Raw genomic sequence first — 20,288 nt, 5'->3', positions numbered from 1 at the left:
ACAGCTACTTACACGGCTCATTTAAAATTGCTGATCCCTGGGGCACATCCGGATCCACTAAATCAGAACATGCGGCGGCGGCAGGGCCAGAGAATCTGCATTTTAACACGCTCACCAATACCAAAACCAAGTCTGCCCCCTTTTATTTTTAGCACATCATTCATTTGAAAAAATACCCAAACGCGAACAAAACAGACTATTCAGGCATTCTGGGATTTAGTGCAGGACACCCTAACGCCCTGAAAACAGCGTGCGAACAGTCAGAAAAACATGTTTACACGGCTCCACTCACAGCTTCCGTTTTTCTCAGCGGTGAGTATTAATTGCCTACAATGACATCTCCCCTCATTACCGAGCCACCTGAGACACGGTTCCTTCCTCTCTCTCTCTCTCTCTCTTAGCAGTTTTGCCACTTTGCAGCAGGTGCAGACAAGGCGCGGCTGCACCTGGCAGTCTATTCAAAATCTTCTGTAGAAAAGCAGTCAGCACCGCTCTCCAGGCACAAGGCTGTGGTCAGCTAACCTTCCCACGTCCGCCGTGTTGACAACACGTCTGTAGTAACACTGTTTCACAAAGGCAGCCCCTCAACTCTAGCTCACCCTCCTGCCATCACCTCGCCGCTCACAGACCTACAAAGGCCAGCTCCCCCCCCGCCCCCCCCCCCCACGTCTCTTGCTTGGGCTCATCTGGAGGTGCCACAAGTTGGGTGGAAATACAGCAGTCCCAAGGAAAGATGCCAGAGCGAGGGTAGCAGCCGAGGGGCTTAGAGAGCCCCAGAAGTTCAAGCAAGTTAGTGAGTCCCGTCCCCTCCCTATACACCCCACTTCGGCGGGGCGCGGGGTCCACCTCCCCTCCCTGCTGGGAGGGACGGGAGGGCTTCACCGTTTCTACGCGTCTTGTCTCCCCCAAACCGCTGATGACGTTTTCATTCCCGTCTCCTCTCCCGCCACACTCCCAGCCGCTTAAAAAAATCAGAAAAGGAAAACGAAAACACCTCAGGGGACCGTCACCATCTTCCTCTTTTTGCTGCCATCACCCCGCGAGCGTCGCCATCCCCCGCACACGGCACGCGGCTCGCGGACGTTTCCTGGACGTGACGGTTCGGTTCCAGACCCCGGCCCCTTTCCGCTCGCCAGAAATCCCCCTCGGGGTCCGGCGCCGGCCCTCTCCCGGAGCCCCAGCCCCGGCCCGTTCGCCACCGCCGCGGGCGTTCGGCCGGCGTCCCCGCCCCGCCATCACTCGGGCTCACCTGGGCCTCGACGACGCTCGGGAGGAAGCTCAGGGTGACCAGCAGCTGCACTGCGGCCGCCGCCCCCTGCCCGGCGCCGGCCCGCCGGGGCCCCCGGCTCATGCTGACCTCTCCCCCCACCGCGGCCGGCCGGGCCCCTCGGGGCCGCGGAACGGCGGGCGGCCCGGGCGACGACCCAAGGGGACGGCTCCCGGCGGCTAAGAGGCTCCAGGGTCAGAGGTCTGCACGACCGTCCCGAAGAGGGGGCCGCTCTCCCCAGCTCCCGGCAGCTGCGAGTGAGGCTGAAGAGCCGAGCGCCCCCACTTCATCCCCTAGGCGGCCCCGCCCCCGGCTTCCCCTTCGCCCCGGCCACGCCCCCTCCGAGCGCGGGGCCTTGTGGGAGTTGTGGTCTCGCGCGGCCGCGAGGGGGCCTCCTGCCGGAAGGCGGGGCAGGGGGCCGCGAGAACCCGGGAACTACAACTGCGTAGGCCGCTCCGCCTCCCCGGGGCCTTGGGCTCCACGGCGGCCAATGAGGCAGGACCACGAGGGCCTCCAAAACAAGAGGAGGTGGCGCGGGGAGCGCTCCTCCCGGCCGGCCGCCGTCTCCGCTACCCCTCCCCGGGCGGTTGCTCCTGGAAACCGGGGAGAGAGGGGGCCGCCCCGCCCCGCCCCGTACGGTTGCTCCCTAACATCGCACAGCCGCCAGGCTTCGGGATCCGCCCGCTACCTACGCAAATGAGGAACCAGTGGTGCAGGATCTTCGACTTTCGAGCCGAAGCGTTTTCTTGGTTCATTCAGTGTTCTGTGGCTTCACATCTACTGCAAGTGCCTTATAAGAATCAACCACCTCCACCTGCTACTTGGAGAGGTGACTTCGGCTCCTCTTTTATTTTATACGCCCCGGACGTGGATGTCCTCTCTTCCCCGGCCCACTCCCTCTCCTCTGATGAGAGAAACACAATGCACGTTGAAGAATGGGAACAAACCCAATCGTTTATAATGATGTATTGGAACGGGGCTATACGCATGGAAGAACTGGAAGTGATACAGAGCGGGTTCAATTCCCGCCTCTAAAACATCCTAGTTTGTTATGGGTCTTTAGACAAGTTACTTAACCTCTGTGAGCCTCAATTTGTTCATCTGTAAGTGAAGATAATAATACCCACCTCAGACATTGTTCTAGGATTACGTAAGATTACATAGATTACATACATAAAGGGTTTAGTAGGGTGCCTAGCACAAAGAAGTGTTCAATGATAGCTGCTACTCGTTTTATTAATAGCCTTGATTTCTAGAGAATTAGTAATACATCACCATACATTTATGTAGTGTGTATTACTTTCCCATCGCTTCTATAACAAATTAGCATAAATTTAGTGACCTAAGCTTCCGAAGACCGGAACCCCAAATTATATCAGCCAGGCTGCATTTCTTCTAATGGCTTTAGGGGGCAATATGTTTCCTCGCCCATTCCAGCCTCTAAAAGCCACCTGCATTCCTCAGGTCATGACTGTGCCCCACATTATCACATTTCACTCCCTCCTCTTCCATTGTCACATGACTTCTCTTGCTGACCCTAACTCTTCTGCCTCCCTCTGATAAAGACCCCTGTGATTACATGGGGCCCACCCAGATAATCCAGGGTAATCTCTCCATCTCAATTTTTTTTTTGAGAGCTTGTTTATTGGGCAGGTGGATGGGTGGGTGCCAGCCCTTAAAATTCTTAATCACTTCTTCAAAGTCCTTTTTAGCCTATAAGGTAATACACTCACAGCTTTGGGGACATTAATCAGTCAACACAGTGTGTGATACCTTTCTGAGCATTTTCATAATTTGTGGAGCCTAGTGCAAAACGAAAATGCAGGGTCCTGGTTCAAAACATGGTTAAGAATTTCAAGACAGTGATATTAGGTCATTAAACCAAGTGCAGGGTCCTTCTTTTTAAAAAAAATATATGTTTTTTTTTGAGAGAGAGAGACAAAGCGCCAACGGGGGAGGGGCAGAGAGCGAGATACAGAATCTGAAGCAATTATTAATTATATTGTGATAATTAATAATAATTAATTATATCAATGTTGATGTTATTATTAATATTAATTATTGATATTATTATTAATATAATTGATAATAATAATTGTTCTGTGTGCTGCAGGTTTTCAATGAGTAGTGTCATAATGGGCTTAAGTCAAGATGAATGGTTCTTTTGGTTGTTGTTTAAGTAGGCTCCACGTCCAGCGTGGACCCCAACACCCCAATGTGGGGCTTGGACTCACGACCCTGATATCAAGACCTGAGCTGAGATCAAGAGTCGGACACTTAACCGACTGAGTCACTTAGGCGCCCCAAGTCAAGATTAGTCTTATTCAGAATATTGGTATTTGAAATGTAGTCACATTGACAACATGCACAAAACCAAATTTCTATTCATCGCAGATTTTTTCCATTTTGCTCTCAAATACAAATGATTCCCCGTCCCTCTTATCTCTTTGTTTTCTCTCCCCTCCTCTCCGCTCCATACCTCTCTCCTCTCTGAGAGGATGGCCTAATTATGTCATCCCCGAAGTCTAGAGTGGGTCATCCAGATTCCTATCGCAGTTCCTACCCATGACGTTCATTTAACTCTAACAGTCTGCCCGCTCTGTATTAGGGTTAGCTTTTCCAGTGTATATGCATATTATAGGTGTCTAGAGTGTAAATTTTCAGAGGACTCTGTCTTTTTATACTATATTCTCTTTAGGGGCTATGTCAGTTCGCATGAACAGTAGTTGATACACATTTGTTATTTGGTTGATATCACTTACGATCTCAATTTATCTTAGAAGACATCTGTCTCAGAACCAATCCTGGATGGGTGCCCCTAAACGTTTCCTGTGGACAGCTGGGAAATAGCGTCATTGGACAGGAATATTCCTGGAGAAGCCAGGAAGATGAAACGGGCAGCCTTTCATTAAGGCAAGGGATTACACGTGCTCAAACAGAGGTGTATCTGGGCACTATCGAAAAGACTGAGGAAAGTAATGGACTTGTCAGAGGATTGGTTGGTAATTGGTACCAATTACTGGAAATCCGTTACTTCAAGCATTTTGGTTTTTCCTCAAACACTATTTGAAATGTCTTTACTCGTGGTGGTTGAAGCAATGGCTTGAGACTGGTCTTGAACAGATTACTGTAACACTTAAGAGACTTTGTGAGTTAGCAACGCTGCACTGTCTTCAGGCTTCCAAGATACCATCAAATGTATTGTGTTTCTTTGATGATTTTTTGGCTGGGTTAACTTGTGACTTCTAATGAAGGAAATCGTTGATGAATGGTTCTAAATAAAAGCCAAGGTAATGGGGTGGAAATTTAATAACATCAATAATTTTCACTTCTGATGGCAAGCTGAATTGCGGTTTAACAAACCTGCTGAGTAGTGGCAATCTGTTGTGTTTAAACAAGTGTATTTGTACTGGCGTATTAACAACCTGCCATGGCTATTTTGTTTTGAAAGTAGATTTCCACCTGCGACTTAGTTATAAAGGGAATTTTTGGGTGATGATAGGATTTCTCAATTTTACTGAGGGAATTTCTTCCCCTTTTCTTCTGACAAGTAATAGGGATTAAAAGTAATTAAAATGAAAGACCTTGGCCAGCCTGTGGCCTGTTATTAGTTACCTACCTAAAGCATTCACTGTTTTTCTTTAATATTTACTCAGCTGTGACACTCTCAAGCATTTTCACTTAACAGCATTAAAGCTGATAAACTGGAGTAAGTTGGAATTATTTCCACTTCTAAAGGAGTTTGCAAGGAGATATATGCAGTTTGGATAAAACCTTCTTTTATGTAACAAACACATGGCATTATGCTAAAAGTTAATATGTAATGCAATCAGAGGGGAAATCTCCTAAATGTAAATAATTGAGAAAACCAGAATCAGGATTCTGCCAATTTCACTCTCCCACCTAATTTCTATGATGGAAAAGACTGCACATAATCACAAAGTCCTATGTAACTGGCCTGCACATTGGGACTGTGTGACTTTATTCCAGCTGCTACTCCGGTCCACTCCACATAGGGTCTAGGGCACGTCACAGGAGGGCTAACACTGAGCATGTTCTTATGATGTGAAAATGAACATTACAGGAAGTAGAGGGGGACAAGGTCATGGAAATGGTGATGGCAGGGAGGGAAAAGCAGAGAAGGTCATAGGTGGTCATAAGTAGCTGCTGGAAGTGTGTTTCTGCATTGGCACTGACTGAGTTCTTCCTTCCTGTCAGGCTGTTCCCCCCAGCCACTGGAACCTCAAGAAGTTTCGTTTTTCCAAATTCGGTTGCTTTTTCCTTAGTTCAATCAAGTAGGTATATCGAGTCCAGCCAGTTGCTTCATCCTGGCTTTGTGCTGCTGCTTCTTTTCCAAGGATCACATTCACACCTCCTCCCCCACCACTGCCCTGCCAGCCCCTCTTCTCCATCCCCGACCCCTAGCAGAATCTGGTTCTTATCGTGTAGGATCCTAACCTCCTGTGCATCGTTCTCTCTCATTTGCCAACATCTCGATTCAGCTTTGGATTCCATTTGGCCTTAACAGAATCACATACTTGCTGGTTTCCATTTTGTATTATTCCCCTTTGTTCCATCTAGAGGCTTTTGATCGTCCCTTATAGATACACAGTCTCCAAGGATGATCTTCTACCTGAGTGGAATGGCCATCTTGCATTCACAATGTTACACATAAACTCTGTGCTCTTTTCTAAAAAGGTACTTATGGTACCTTTTTAATACCTCTTACCTGATACCTCTTAGGGTTGGCATCCCAGCGGGGTTCTCATTGTTTGCAACTGTCCACAGTCACCCACAGAAACAGGTTGAGCCACCAACCTAAATTTCTTTCTTAGGACTCTCCTCGTCCCCCAAGAATGAAATGGGTCATTTACGCTTCTCCTTTCTTTCATGATCCCAGGGATTCACTCTCTATTCTGCTATCTAATAAAATCAACTACAATTTCCTACAAAATACTACCAATTTTTACCATGCTGCAATTGTCACTGGATGGTAAAACATTCAGAAAACCCAGAGAAAATGTTCAGTTATTTTAAAGATAACTTTGCAATTACTCGAGAGAATCTTTCCCCCAGTTTTCAGGTTCTTTTTTTAAAATGTCTTGAAATCTCACGCTCCTGGTCTGTGTTGCTTTTTTCAGACTTCCCTGAATTTATCATACGACTAAATTAGAGTGATTCTTCACTATACAAAATAATTTATCAAAGAAGTCCCCTTATCAAGTTGCCATGTATAAAAATTTACTAATTTATCAAGAATGGCTCTAAGGTGTTTTTTTTAATATTTATATGTATATATATTTTTGCATTTTTATTTTATTTTAATTTTTTTAAAATTTACATCCAAATTAGTTAGCATATAGTGCAACAAGGATTTCAGGAGTAGATGCCTTAATGCCCCTTACCCATTTAGCCCATCCCCCTTCCCACAACCTCTCCAGTAAGCCTCAGTTTGTTCTCCACATTTATGAGTCTCCTCTGTTTTGTCCCCCTCCCTGTTTTTATATTATTTTTGCCTCCCTTCCCTTATGTTCATCTGTTTTGTCTCTTAAAGTCCTCATATGAGTGAAGTCATAGGATTTTTGTCTTTCTCTGACTAATTTCACTTAGTATAATACCCTCCAGTTCCATCCACATAGTTGCAAATGGCAAGATTTCATTCTTTTTGATTGCCGAGTAATATTCCATTGTATATATATATACCACATCTTCTTTATCCATTCATCCACCGATGGACATTTGAGCTCTTTCCATACTTTGGCTATTGTTGATAGCGCTGCTATAAACAAGGGGGTGCATGTGTCCCTTCTAAACAACACACGTGTATCCCGTGGATAAATGCCTAGTAGTGCAATTGCTGGGTCATAGGGTAGTTCTATTTTTAGTTTTTTGAGGAACCTCCATACTGTTTTCCAGAGTGGCTGCACCAGCTTGCATTCCCAAGGTTTTGTGTTTTTTTTTTTTTATTATTATTAAGTATATATATTTGGTGGGGAGGGGTAGAGAGAAGGGGGAGAGAGAATCTCACACAGGCTCCGTGCTTAGCGTGGAGCCTGACGTGGGACTTGATCTCACCATTCAGAGATCATGACCTGAGCCAAAATCAAGAGTTGGATGCTTAACTGACTGAGCCACCTACATGCCCCCAAAATGGCTCTAAGATTTTTAATAACAAAAGAATATTTTGGAAATTAGAAGTCCTACTTATTGAAAACCGTATGTTTGTATCTGAAAACTTTGTGAAATTACTTTTTAATAGGGCAGTTTTAGGTTCACAGCAAAACTGAGGTGAAAATACAGTTCCTGTACACCCTTCCCACCAACCTGCACAGCCTTCCCTACTATCAACATCCCCCGCCCCCCTCAGAATGGTACATTTGTTACAATCAATGAACCAATATTGACACATCATTATCACCCAAAGCCCATAGTTTATATTAGGGTTCATTTTTTTGTGTTAGTCATTCCATGAATTTTGACAAATGTGTAATGACATGTGTACACCTTTGTGGTATCCCGTGGAATAGTTTCACTGCCTTAAAAAATCCCCTGTCCCACCTATTCATTCTCTCTCCCCAGTGAAATTATTTTTTAATAAGCTTTCCTGCCCTGAGGTTCATGTCACAAATGGCGAAGTCCATATCAGTTGGAACTAATTCTAACGATGTAGAATAAAGCAAAATGAGCCCCAAATTCATTAACCCGAAATGGTGTCTCTTCATTCTGCGTGATGTGATTTCAAGAGGAAAAAAAAAAAAAAAAAGATGCTTAGTGGTGTCCAGGTATCTTACAAAGCATTAATGATTATCATCTCCATCTCCTGACCAAAATTATGCATCGGGAGGGTGGGATTTTCAAGGTAGCAATACAGATTTCTTGCGCTAAATCAGAGACAAGAGATGTGTCTGTGACACTGTCAAGGTTACGAAAGAAAATGAAGGTAGACATAAGACCTTCCTCGGTAGCTTTGGGATAGATAGCGCCCTATAGCTCAGACTTCCCACCTGTGAAGTGACTGGTGCTTCAGACCAGAATTAGCTGGGGTTCTCAGCATCTCAGCCCGCTGCACAAGGTATTTATACCATCTGTATGTCTCATTTTGTATCTATGTAAAAAGGTTTAATTCTGATTTATATATTTTTTGCATAACAAATGGAAAATCTCTTGACTGTCCTGAAAAGTAATTTTAAATAAAAGCTACAAATGTGTTTTTTGTTTGCTAATTTCTATGATGTAGAGGAGTAAAGTAGTCACTTCTCTGGACACTGGACAACCTCTCAGCAGGGGTGTTGTAAGGGAGTTTGAGCGTCAAATGAATTGGGCCAGAAAATTTTTGAGACTTTTTCAATCCTGACTTCCAGTGATTCCACCTAAAAAACAGAACTGTACCAAACCTTTTTTAAAAAACCAATGGACATGCAAAAAGCCTTCTTCTAGCATCTTTTAAATATTTTAGCATTCCTCCTTCCCATTTTCAGTATGAGCATCAGTATCAGCAATTCAGTAAATGGCCTATTATCCCATGTTCCCACATTTAATAGCTTGAACAAGAAAATAGCTATAAATTGCAAATTGAGTGAATGGAGCAATCAGCAGGCATATATTACCAACTTTTGAAATAGACTAGACTACGTTTAATAATGCCCAGGAAACAAGAATGTAGCATACTGTGAGAAAAAAAAATAGCAAGAAAAACTTTCGGACTCAAAGATCTAAACTAACACATAGCTGATGTTTATCTAAGAACTAATCATTGTGGGCTTATTTTAATAGAGTTGATCGTTAAGGAAACACTTTAAAACATCCAGATAACTGTCAGAAAGAACTATTTGGGAGAAAATCCACCATGCTATCTTGGAATATTAGTACACCATTTTTCTCACTGTTCACAGCAACCACATTAGCAACATTAGGACTTTTCAGATTATAAAGATAGCATTTTCAGGGCACCTGGGTGGCTCAGTCAGTTGTGTCATGATCTCATGGTTTATGAGTTCAAGCCCTGCATCAGGCTCTCTGCTGTTAGCATAGAGCCTGCTTCAGAACCTCTGTCCCCCTCTCTCGCCCCTTCCCAACTCACGCTCTCTCTCTCAAAAATAAATAAGCATATATATAAGTAGAGAGAGAGAGAGAGAGAGAGAGAAATTTTTTATCCCAAGGTGAGTACCTCAGTCATTTCTATCTTTGTATTTAAAGCAGAAGTATGTTAACCAGAAATTTTATTTCATTTGCAGAAAGCATACAGAAACCAAAGTATAGCCATGTCTCACACCCCCTCATCTATCCACTGACCTGTGTCTGCCTTTCATCTTTTGCCCACCCCTCCCCTTACACCCTAGCTCTGTTCCCTTTGCCAGCTAAAGTGCATTGCTGTAACAATTCTCTCATGTTACCACACGCTGACTTTCCCACTCTGCACAGGGATTCTAACAATATGTAACAATGTGTAAGTACTCCCATGTTTTTTTTTTTAAGTTTATTTATTTTGAGAGACAGTGTGGGAGCTCTGGGGAGGGGCAAAGAGAGGAGAGAGATATCCTAAGCAGGCTCCACACTGTCAGCACAGAGCCTGACACGGGGCTCAATCTCACAAACCCTGAGACCATGACCCAAACCGAAATCAAGAGTTGGATACTTAACTGACTGAATCACGCAGGCGTTCCAGTACTCCCATCTTTTATTTATTTATTTATTTATTTTTATATGAAATTTATTGCCAAATTGGTTTCCATACAACCCTCAGTGCTCATCCCAATAGATTCTCTCCTCAATGCCCATCACCCACTTTCCCCTCCCCCCTACCCCCACATCAAAGTTTTTTTCTCAGTATTTAAGAGCCTCTTATGGTTTGCCTCCTTTGCTTTCTGTAACTTTTTTTCCCCCTTCCCCTTCCCCCTGGTCTTCTGTTGAGTTTCTCAGGATCCACATATGAGTGAAAACATATGGTATCTGTCTTTCTCTGCCTGACTTATCTCACTTAGCATAACACTCTCCAGTTCCATCCATGTTGCTACAACAGGCCAGATTTCATTCTTTCTCATTGCCAAGTAGTATTCCATTGTATATATAAACCATATCTTCTTTATCCATTCGTCAGTTGATGGACATTTAGGCTCTTTCCATAATTTGGCCATTGTTGAGAGTGCTGCTATAAACATTGGGGTACAAGTGCCCCTATGCATCAGCACTCCTGGATCCCTTGGGTCAATTCCTAGCAGTGCTATTGCTGGGTCATAGGGTAGATCTATATTTAATTTTTTGAGGAACCTCCACACTGTTTTCCAGAGTGTCTACACCAGTTTGCATTCGCACCAACAGTATAAAAGGGTTCCTGTTTCTCCACATCCTCACCAGCACCTATAGTCTCCTGATTTGTTTATTTTAGCCACCCTGATGGGCGTGAGGTGGTATCTCAGTGTGGTTTTGATTTGTATTTCCCTGATGAGGCGTGACATTGAGCATCTTCTCATGTGCCTGTTGGCCATTTGGATGTCTTCTTTAGAGAAGTGTCTATTCATGTCTTCTGCCCATTTCTTCACTGGATTATTTGGTTTTCGGGTGTGGAGTTTGATGAGTTCTTTATAGATTTTGGGTAGTAGCCCTTTATCCGACATGTCATTTGCAAATATCTTTTCCCATTCCGTCAGTTGCCTTTTAGTTTTGTTGATTGTTTCCTTTGCAGTGCAGAAGCTTTTTGTCTTCATGAGGTCCCAATAGTTCACTTTTGCTTTTAATTCCCTTGCCTTTGGAGATGTGTCCAGGAAGAAATTGCTGCGGCTGAGGTCAGAGAGGTTTTTTCCTGCTTTCTCCTCTAGGGTTTTGATGGTTTCCTGTCTCCCATTCAGGTCTTCATGCATTTTGAGTTTACCTTTGTGAATGGTGTGAGAAAGTGGTCTAGTTTCATTCTTCTGCATGTTGCTTCTTGACCCTATATCTGCCATACCTTCCTTTTTACGGAACACTCCTTAACATAGTTATCTATGTTTGCTGTGTCCAATTCTGCTCATCCTGTTCTCTCATGAACCCACTTTAATTATTTGCCCCACTGCTCCACCAACACTGCTCTTATGGAAGCTCCCCCACTGACTTCTGTATTGCTACATCCAAGGTCAGTTCTCAGTCCTCATTTACCTGACCTAAAGTAGCATTTGGCACCGCTGGTCACCTTCTCCTTGGAACACTTTCTTCACTTGACTTCCCCTGGTTTTGCTTCTACCCCTCGGTTTCTTTCCTCTAAGTCTCCTTTGCGGGTTCATTATCATCTCTGTAAATATGGCCTCTCTTTCGTCATTTACTCTCACTTCCTTGTCGACTTATTGCGGCCTCTTTAAATGCCGCCATTGGTTGATGGCCCCCAGATCTCTGGCCTAGACTCCCTGGCGTTCAACTGCAGACGTCTAACGAGCATCCTGCTCCAGTGGGCTTCTCTGCCATCTTCCCCACGTCAGAAAATGACAACTCCCTACTTCTCGTGATTCAGCCCCAAATTCTTGACATTATGTTGTCTTTTGTCTTTCTTCTTCTCTCACCCCACCCTGATCCAATAGCAACTCATGCTGCTGTTCGAAATGCATCCAGGATCTGGTCCCTTCTCACCACTTCCATCAGCACTGCCCTAGTTCAAGCCGCCATCGTTTCTCACATGGATTATTGCAAAAGCCTCCTAGCTGGTCCTCCTGCTTCTTTTCTTACCTGCCTTTAATTTTTTCTCAACAAAACAATCATGGTACTCTTGTCAAAATATACATCAGATCATGTCATTCCTCTGTTTATAACCCTTCGATGGCTCTCTCCTCACTCATCACACGAGCCCAAGTGTTTACAGTGACCTCACATGATCTGACGCTCATTATTCTCTAACCTCATCTCTGTTTACTTTCTCATTGGCTCGTTCATCATCAGCCGTGTTTGCCTTCTTACTCTTCTTCAGATATACTGAGCAAGCTTTCGCCGTCCTTTGCAGCTGAACCATCTGCCTGCCACACTCTCTTCCAAATACGAAACACCTACATGTCCTGCTGCTTCACCTTCTTCAGATACTCACCCAAAATCCAACTTCTCAGTGAGCCTTCCATGCCTAGAATTGTCATTCCCCTTGCCCTGATACTTCCTCTCTTTTCTCTGCTTTATTTTCTCCTTAGCACTATATGAAATACGATCTGTTTATTTATCTTGCTCATTTCCTTCTTTAAAAAAAAAAGTTTACTTATTTTGAGAGAGACAGAGAGAGACAGAATCCCAAGCAGCCTCCGTGCTATCAGTGCAGAGCCTGACACACGGTTCGATCTCATGACCCGTGAGATCATTTCAAGAGCTGAAGACTCAGACCTTAATTGACTGAGCCACTCAGGTGCCCCATATTTCCTTTCTTTTCAACTAAAAAAGTAAGATTTGGGGCACCTGGGTGGCTCAGTCGGTTAAGCATCCGACTTCGGCTCAGGTCATGATCTCACAGTCCATGAGTTCCAGCCCCGCGTTGGGCTCTGTGCTGACAGCTCAGTGCCTGGAGCCTGCTTCAGATTCTGTGTCTCCCTCTCTCTGCCCCGCCCCCATGCATGCTCTGTCTCTGTCTCAAAAATAAATAAACATCAAAGAAAAAAAATTTTTTAAATATTAAAAAAAAAAAAAGTAAGATTTGTCCTCTGCTGTGTCCTCAGCATACAGAATAGCACCTGATGCACAGGAATCACAATAAATATTTGTGGAACAGATGTGGTGTAGACTTTATGCCGAATACTTTCTAACCCATTATGCACAAATGTCCTACAATCCTCATTTACAAAAATAAGCTCGTGAGCACTTAGGCTAATACAATTGCCCCGGCCAAGGATGGGAGTAGGGTTCCCGTTCAGAACAGCTAAAACAATGTACAGGAACAAATAGTGAAAGCAACCTGTGAATGATTTTTTTCTGGTGCTCCAGGTGACGGGAGAGTACTGAGGGAAAGTACCATCCAAGATCTTTATACTGTTGCTGGCTCAGACTCGGGAGGTAAGATGTAGTGTCACAACATAAGTATAATTAACCCAATGTTGTATAATTTGTTATTTGATACATGACTAAGGATTCCCTACTGCATTTCTTCAAGTTCTCTCAGAATGGGGACTCATTTGGCGGGCCCACAAATGGAGTAAGGCAGAAAAGGAAGACTTACACAAGTCAAATTGATCCCTGAAGCTTAGTGACTTTTGCCAAAATCGCTAGGCCTACTCATGGTTCTTAGATGGCGCAGAGCTGATCAAGACACAGACGTTTACAGTTCTAATTTTCCTTTTCAGCCTTTGGCAAACAGAAGAACATTTCCTGCAGGCGTAATTAGTGATTCCAATTTTATGTCAGTGCAAAATTAATAGAGAGCTACCTGGACAAGCTTAAGCAAGGAGGAATGCATTACAAGGACACGGGAGTGACTCATGGACCACAAGAGCAAAGAAGCTAGACTGCAGGACTAGACTGGAATTAGGACCCAAATTCCTCTGGAATCTCAGTGTTTCTCATCTCTGTGCCCTTTTCTGGCTATCAACTCTTCTCTTTCAGCACCCAGCAGCTTTCTCTGCTTATCCTTCTATATACGCAAAACATAGCAGAAGCCCTACCTCTCCCTCATTCCTTTCTAGAATGAGAATATAATCACCTAGTCCCAATTCCAAATTTTCAGAAACTGATGGAGCCAAGTAACCACCTCTGATTCACCATATGTGTATCAACATGGATACTGTTATTTGAACGGGGTGGACGAAAGTGGACAGTTGCCAAATCACTTGGGAGTGGACTGGGGAGCAGATTGATTGAGGCAACCCAGCAGATAGCTACTATATTTGGGTTTCATGGAAATTCATGATAAAAAATGTTTTATTTGTGGGACGCCTGGGTGGCTGAGTCAGTGAGGTGTCCGACTTTGGCTCGGGTCATGATTTCACAGTTCATAGGTTCGAGCCCCGTGTCAGGCTCTGGGCTGACAGCTCAGAGTCTGGAGCCTGCTTCCGATTCTGTGTCTTTCTCTCTCTCTGCCCCTCCCCCACTGGCACTCTGTCTTTCTCTCTCTCAAAAATAAATAAACATTAAAAAAAAAAAAAGAGTTACAAGAGAGAAGACAACACAGTGTCCTCAATAAAAAAGCCTTGATGGCGCAGATATTTCTGTTTCTCTGACCTCATTATAGAACCGAAGCATGTTGTGATGGTAGCAACTGACAAGGGCCAGGAGGGTTTATCAGTATGAGGGATCATTGCAATAGAACAAGAGAAATTCAAACAAACAAATAAACAGCTAAGTAAAGAGGATGCATTGACATGCTCATGGTGTATTTCAACAATCTTAAATAGACTTGGCCACCACCGGCTCCTCATATCTCTTCAATCGGTACATCCAGAGATGGCCACAGTGTCCATCTCTCTAATTCTTTTAACCTGTGTTTGTAGTCTGGGATAGGATTTTCCCTTGTGGCAATCTTCTGTGCATACTTATCACAATAAACAGACATCTGAAGGGAAGATCAGACATCACTCAGTGTTTACTCTTGGCTTCATTTCTCTCTCACATTTGATGCGTTAACAGAAACAGTAACAAAAACAACACACCTTTGTTTTACCTGGTGGAGAACAGGAGCTCCGAGCAGGAATTCGCTCTCTACGTCTATCGCTGTTGCCTCACCGCGTCTCCTGTCTTTCCTCCAGGGACAAGGGAAAGGAGACTCTCCTAACCCCACGGATGGTGAACACTCACGTAATCAAAAGGAGACAAAACAAAACAAGGTCTTACCCTGCCAGTAACAGGAAGTGGCCCTACTGTACTTCATATTGTGAGGAAGTTATTCCAAACAGAAGACTGAGAGCCAAAGGAAAATAAAGCTATTAAAAGGCTTAGTGAGGTGAAAGTGAATTGAAAGTTGTCTTTTCCCTGGGGCAATTGTAGGTAACATTTCTATGATTAGTAGGCTAAGCCTGTGGCTCATTGCTTGACGAAATAGTCCAACCTGAGGCTGCGCATTTAAACCAAGGTCCGCAAATGAAAGTCAAGTGATTCCATGTTGGTAGCTACTAACTCAAAAGCTCTCTTGATGGAAGATAACTCCGATTTAGGCATTCTGGATTCCCACCTGTTCACTCTAGTCATGGGTGAATCACAATTTCAAAAAATCACCAGACATACATGAATCATCTGCTATCAACAAAAGTCAACAGAAAAAAACAAATAACAGATTGATGCCTCAAGACTCCAAGGGTGGGAATTTTTACCAGATTCTGAATATAAAATAACTACGTAAGACAGGGTTCAAGTATAATCAAATTAAGTGCAGACAAAATTCTAAAAATAAATGAACAGCAAGGGATGATTGAAATTGACATAAAAACAATAACCAAAAACAAAAAAAAAACATTAAAAAATGAAAAATATAAGCAGGGATATTTCAAATTCAAACTGGATTAAAAACTATACACAGGTGAGAGAATTAATTAGCTGGAAGATAATTCTGAGAAAGTCCCCAGATTTCAGCACAGAAACTAGAAGATGGAGAATATGAGAAAGAGGTAAGAGACATAAAATCTACCATGAGGAGTTCCAACAAACATTGAATCAAAAATGTCAAGAGGAGAGAAAGAAGAAAATGAAAGGAAGGGAATATTCAAATAGATCGTGACCAAGAATTTTCTAGAAATGATAAAAATACACATATTCACAAATTTAATACTCTAGTGAATCTCAAGCAAGATGAATAAAAAGAAACCTACATGCAGGGGCGCGTGGGTGGCTCAGTTGGTTTTGTGTCCAACTCCGGCTCAGGTCATGATCTCACAGTTTGAGCCCCATGTCGGGCTCTGTGCTGACAGCTCAGAGCCTGGAGCCTGCTTCAGATTCTGTGTCTCCCTCTCTCTCTGCCCCTTCCCCGCTTGTGCTCTGTCTCCTCTCTCTCTCCCTCTGAGAAATAAAAAAACATTAGAAAAATTAAAAAAAAAAAAAAAAGAACCCCACATGCAGATGCTTTATAGTGAAATTGCAGAATAGGAAATGAGAAAAAAATCTTAAAAGCAAACACAGAGACAAGGCAGATCACTTCTGAAGGAAAGACAGACAAATATGCTTCAGACTTCTCAAAGCAGCAGTGTAAGTGAGAACAGAGTGGAATAAACAACTTCAAAGTCTGAGAGAAAATAAGTGGCCACCTAGAATTACGTGCCATCAAACCTATCTTCCAAAACTGAGGGCAAAAAAACACATTTTTATAGTAACTAAAACCAGAGAGATTATCTCTAACACATACTAAAACAAACCTCATAGACAAAGTTTCCTCCAAAGGAAAGTCTGAGCTACAAAAATGGGTAATTGGTAAATACAAATTAATATAAACGCACACTATCTGTTTTTTGTTTTTTTTTTAACTAACATTAATGTCTGTCTCATGCGGAGTTTAAAAAGACATTAATAGCAAATAAATTGGGAAGGAGTGATCGGGTAATGTTCTGTTTCTTGATCAAGTGATTACATGAGTAAAATTACTTTGTGAAAATAAAGGTATACATTTATGTCTTTTGCACGCTTTTGGATGTATGTTATACTTCTGTAAACATATACACACATATGTATGTGTATGTATACATACATGTCTATTTCCTTATGCTTTTTTTTCCCTGAAAAAAGAAAAATGCCTGCCTCTGGCCAGTTAAAAGTAAGTTTTACCAAAACTTGAAAGGAATACATCATTCCAATTTCTAAAACCTCCCAGGATGCCTGGGTGGCCCAGTCGATTGAACATCTGAGTCTTGATTTCTGCTCAGGTCACAATTCCAAGGTTGTGGGATCGAGCCCCACATCAAGCTCTGCACTGAGCATGGAGCCTGTTTAAGGTTCTCTCTCTCTCTCTCTCTCTCTCTCTCTCTCTCTCTCTCTCTCCCTCTGCCCTTTCTCCCCCACTAGCATTCTCTCTCTTTCCCTAAAATTAAAAAAAAATTAAATTAAAATTTAAAAAATTGTAAAAGTTCTGGAAAATAAAGACAGGAAATCGTCTCTAATCTGTTCTGCTAGACTGGTATAACCTTAATAGTAAAACCAGACAAGGACAATATGAGAAAGGAAAATGTATCCACAAGGACATAAAGGAGATGATAAAGTTTAGTTTGTTCCCAGAATATAAGAGTGGAATAACATTAAGTAATGAATTAATACAGACTGGAGGAGAAAACCTATATAATCTCAATAGATACAGAAAAAAATAAAACTCAGCTATTAGCTTTAAGAGGGGGAAAAACTCTTAGCAAATTAAGAATAGAAAACGTCTTTTATTCAATAAAGTTTCTATACCAAAACTACTGCAAACATTATACTTAATGGAAAATCTTTAAGACACCTTTAAGATAGTAAGTGAGAGCAGTGATACCTGACATCATCGCTACACTTTAACATAGTATTTTGAGGTCCTGACCAACACTATGAGGGAAGTAAGAGATAAGAGATGTATACTTGGCTAGAAGATGGTCTGAAGGAAACAAAAAAGGAACGATATCCCATGATTTGGGAGGGAATACATCTATATTACAAAAATATCAATTCTCCCCTAGTTAATCTTTAAATCTAGGGTCATCCCAAACAAAAATCCAGTTGTAGTTTTCTTGAGAAACCAAATAAATTTATTCTAAACTTTATATACATAAACATCCATAAATAATTAAGTCAATCTTTAAAAAGAAGAAAAGAGAAAGAACTTGCTTTTCTAGGTATTGTGACATATTCCAAAGCCATTTAAATACATTTTCAAATGATGATATTGGCCCAAGAACAGAGAAATCACTCAACGGGACAGAAGAGAGAGCTTGGAGATGGAATGTATGAGTATGGAACCAAACATACCATAAAAGTGGTACCATAAACCAATGGAGAAAAGACAGATCACATACTACCTGCTGTTGAGAAACCCAATTTATTATGGGGAAAAATTAAACTATTTCTACCTAACACCATACAAAAGGGCTCTCAGTGGATAAAATATCTAATCTTGAAAGGCAAACCCATCAAGTTAATAGTAAATGATATAGGACAGCACCTTTGGAACTAAGAGGTGGCAAAGGAATCATTAAACAATTTCGAAACAACAAACCAAATTGGTAAATTTTATTACAACAAAATTAAGGGTTTCCATTCAATGAAGGATGCTGTCCACAAAGGTATGGTAGGTAACAGAACCGTCATAGCATCCTTAATGTCCCCATAGTGTGTGAAAAGTAAGCTCAGTCTGGCATGACTTATTACATGTAAATGTAAGCATTACAATTGTCAGATTGTGTATAGTTTTTGTGACCACTTGTACTAAGTGTGCAGCCATTCAATACCATGGTTAGATGGTTACATGGCCAGGCCACTGTGGAACGAGTTTATTATTAGCAGCACCCTGGGAGCACTGGGATCCCGTTCACTGGAAATTCTATAAAGACATTTCATAAAGCCAAGGAATAGCACGTACTGCTCCAGTACAGCCACCCCGTGGAAGAAAGACCAAATACAAAACTGAACGCTTGGTCAAGGAATGATGCATATACTCACTTGGTTCCCTTGTTGGTGCCACCGTAAGGCTCACAGCATACACTCAGGCAGTTATTAATGGCATTATCTTATCGACTAGAGAGTACCCCAAAAAGCTGTAGTTCTCGGCTCAGCATTCGCAGTATTACGAGGGAAAATGGGATTTAACTCAGTTTGTAAACCTTCTCCACTTAAGTTACCGTTCAATGAAATAGCTTTATACAAAGTTAACATAAAATAGAGGAATACTAAAATCAAAACCATGCGGAAAGGAATTCAACCCCCACGCGCTGCATAAGGCTAGGCTTTGGGTCTGGAACATTTCTAACCAAGAGATAAAAAGTCACCAAATCCTGTGTTGAACTTGTTACCTGGTATGGGAATATTTCTCTCTGTTTTAAACTCAATGTGTAATCCTTTATCCTGCTTAAGCGTGTGTATAATATGGCACCTGGCTGATCCTGCTGCTAGATCTGTGTCCTGTGGAGAGGGGACAGGGTCCTTCTGCTGTGGCTCAGAGGGGTGTCTGAGAGCCAGTTGTTTAGGGGGCAGGGTCTGCTGGCCATAGGGGACCAAAACCCACTACTGAAGATAATCTTATCTCTTCCCCTTGTGAGCAAAGGGGTATTCCATCCAGGGCTAGACTGTACTGCGTTCTCCTTGGTGACTCCAAAACCAAGATACAGCGGGCAGGAGTGTTCACTTTTACTCCTGATAATAAGCAACCAATGCTACTGGCTCGACAAAAGTGAAAGCAAACCATAAAGCAAATATATTATACAAAGCAGAGACAAATTTGGAATTGTGAATAGTGGTCCTCAGACTGTTGAATTAAAATATTGTTGCCTAGAAATTCTGAATTATTGTGATTACTAGATTGGGAGTTATTATTTTGTTATTTGTTGTCATGTCAGATGAACATTAGTCCCCTATTTTTTATTTAGTATAAAGGCAGAACACTATAAGCGTATACCATGCCTCAAGAAATCCTTCACTCATTTGTCTCCATTCAATAGGAAAAATCAGAGAAGAATCCTTCCATGGAGCCCGGGAGCTACTTCCGTAAAGTTGCCAGGGAGCAGAAGCGGGCACCATATTGGTAAATCCTAAGACACTGGGATGTGTTTTGGTCTAGTGCTTCTCAAACTCTAATGAGCATTTTTGTCACTAGAGAATCTCATTACAGTGCGGATTCAGATTCAGGAGGTCTGCAGGGAGCCTAGGATTCTGCATTTCCAACAAGCTCCTAGGTGCAGTTGATCCTGCCAGTCTACCCCGGCAATCTGAGTAGCAAGGTCCTAGTCTGTCTTATGGTTCTTGGTTTTACCAGTTGTGGTTTTGGGTGGTCTAAAGAGGTACGAAGAGCCTCAGCATACAACGTTCAGTCTTTCTGAGGAGCAAGTCTAAAATCCACTGCACTTAAGGCTACAGGGAGGGAGGGACTTATATATAATGAGTGAGCATAGAATCTACATCCAACAGAGCCCCTTCTCCTTCTTCTGCTCAC

At 42.7% G+C, this 20,288-nt stretch overlaps 1 protein-coding gene across 3 annotated transcripts in view; it reads right to left on the bottom strand.

The window, feature by feature from the left end:
• ERO1B (endoplasmic reticulum oxidoreductase 1 beta) overlaps positions 1 to 1,566 on the bottom strand; it is a 62,793-nt gene extending 61,227 nt beyond the window's left edge. The window contains exon 1 of one of the 3 annotated variants that reach the window (XM_040464871.1): positions 1,250 to 1,566. In XM_040464871.1, the coding sequence (XP_040320805.1) occupies positions 1,250 to 1,351 (102 nt within the window). In that variant the 5' untranslated portion in view covers positions 1,352 to 1,566. The remainder of the gene's footprint in view (positions 1 to 1,249) is intronic. The other 2 variants (XM_040464872.1, XM_040464870.1) reach the window with 2 other exon arrangements.
• Positions 1,567 to 20,288: the final 18,722 nt, after the last annotated feature.

The sequence above is a fragment of the Herpailurus yagouaroundi genome, unplaced genomic scaffold (genome assembly GCF_014898765.1).
Source record: "Herpailurus yagouaroundi ecotype Mexico unplaced genomic scaffold, PumYag 530, whole genome shotgun sequence".
Taxonomy (NCBI): domain Eukaryota; kingdom Metazoa; phylum Chordata; class Mammalia; order Carnivora; family Felidae; genus Herpailurus; species Herpailurus yagouaroundi.
The sequence above is the reverse complement of the archived record's forward strand: the minus strand, read 5'-3'. Positions and strand labels throughout refer to the sequence as shown.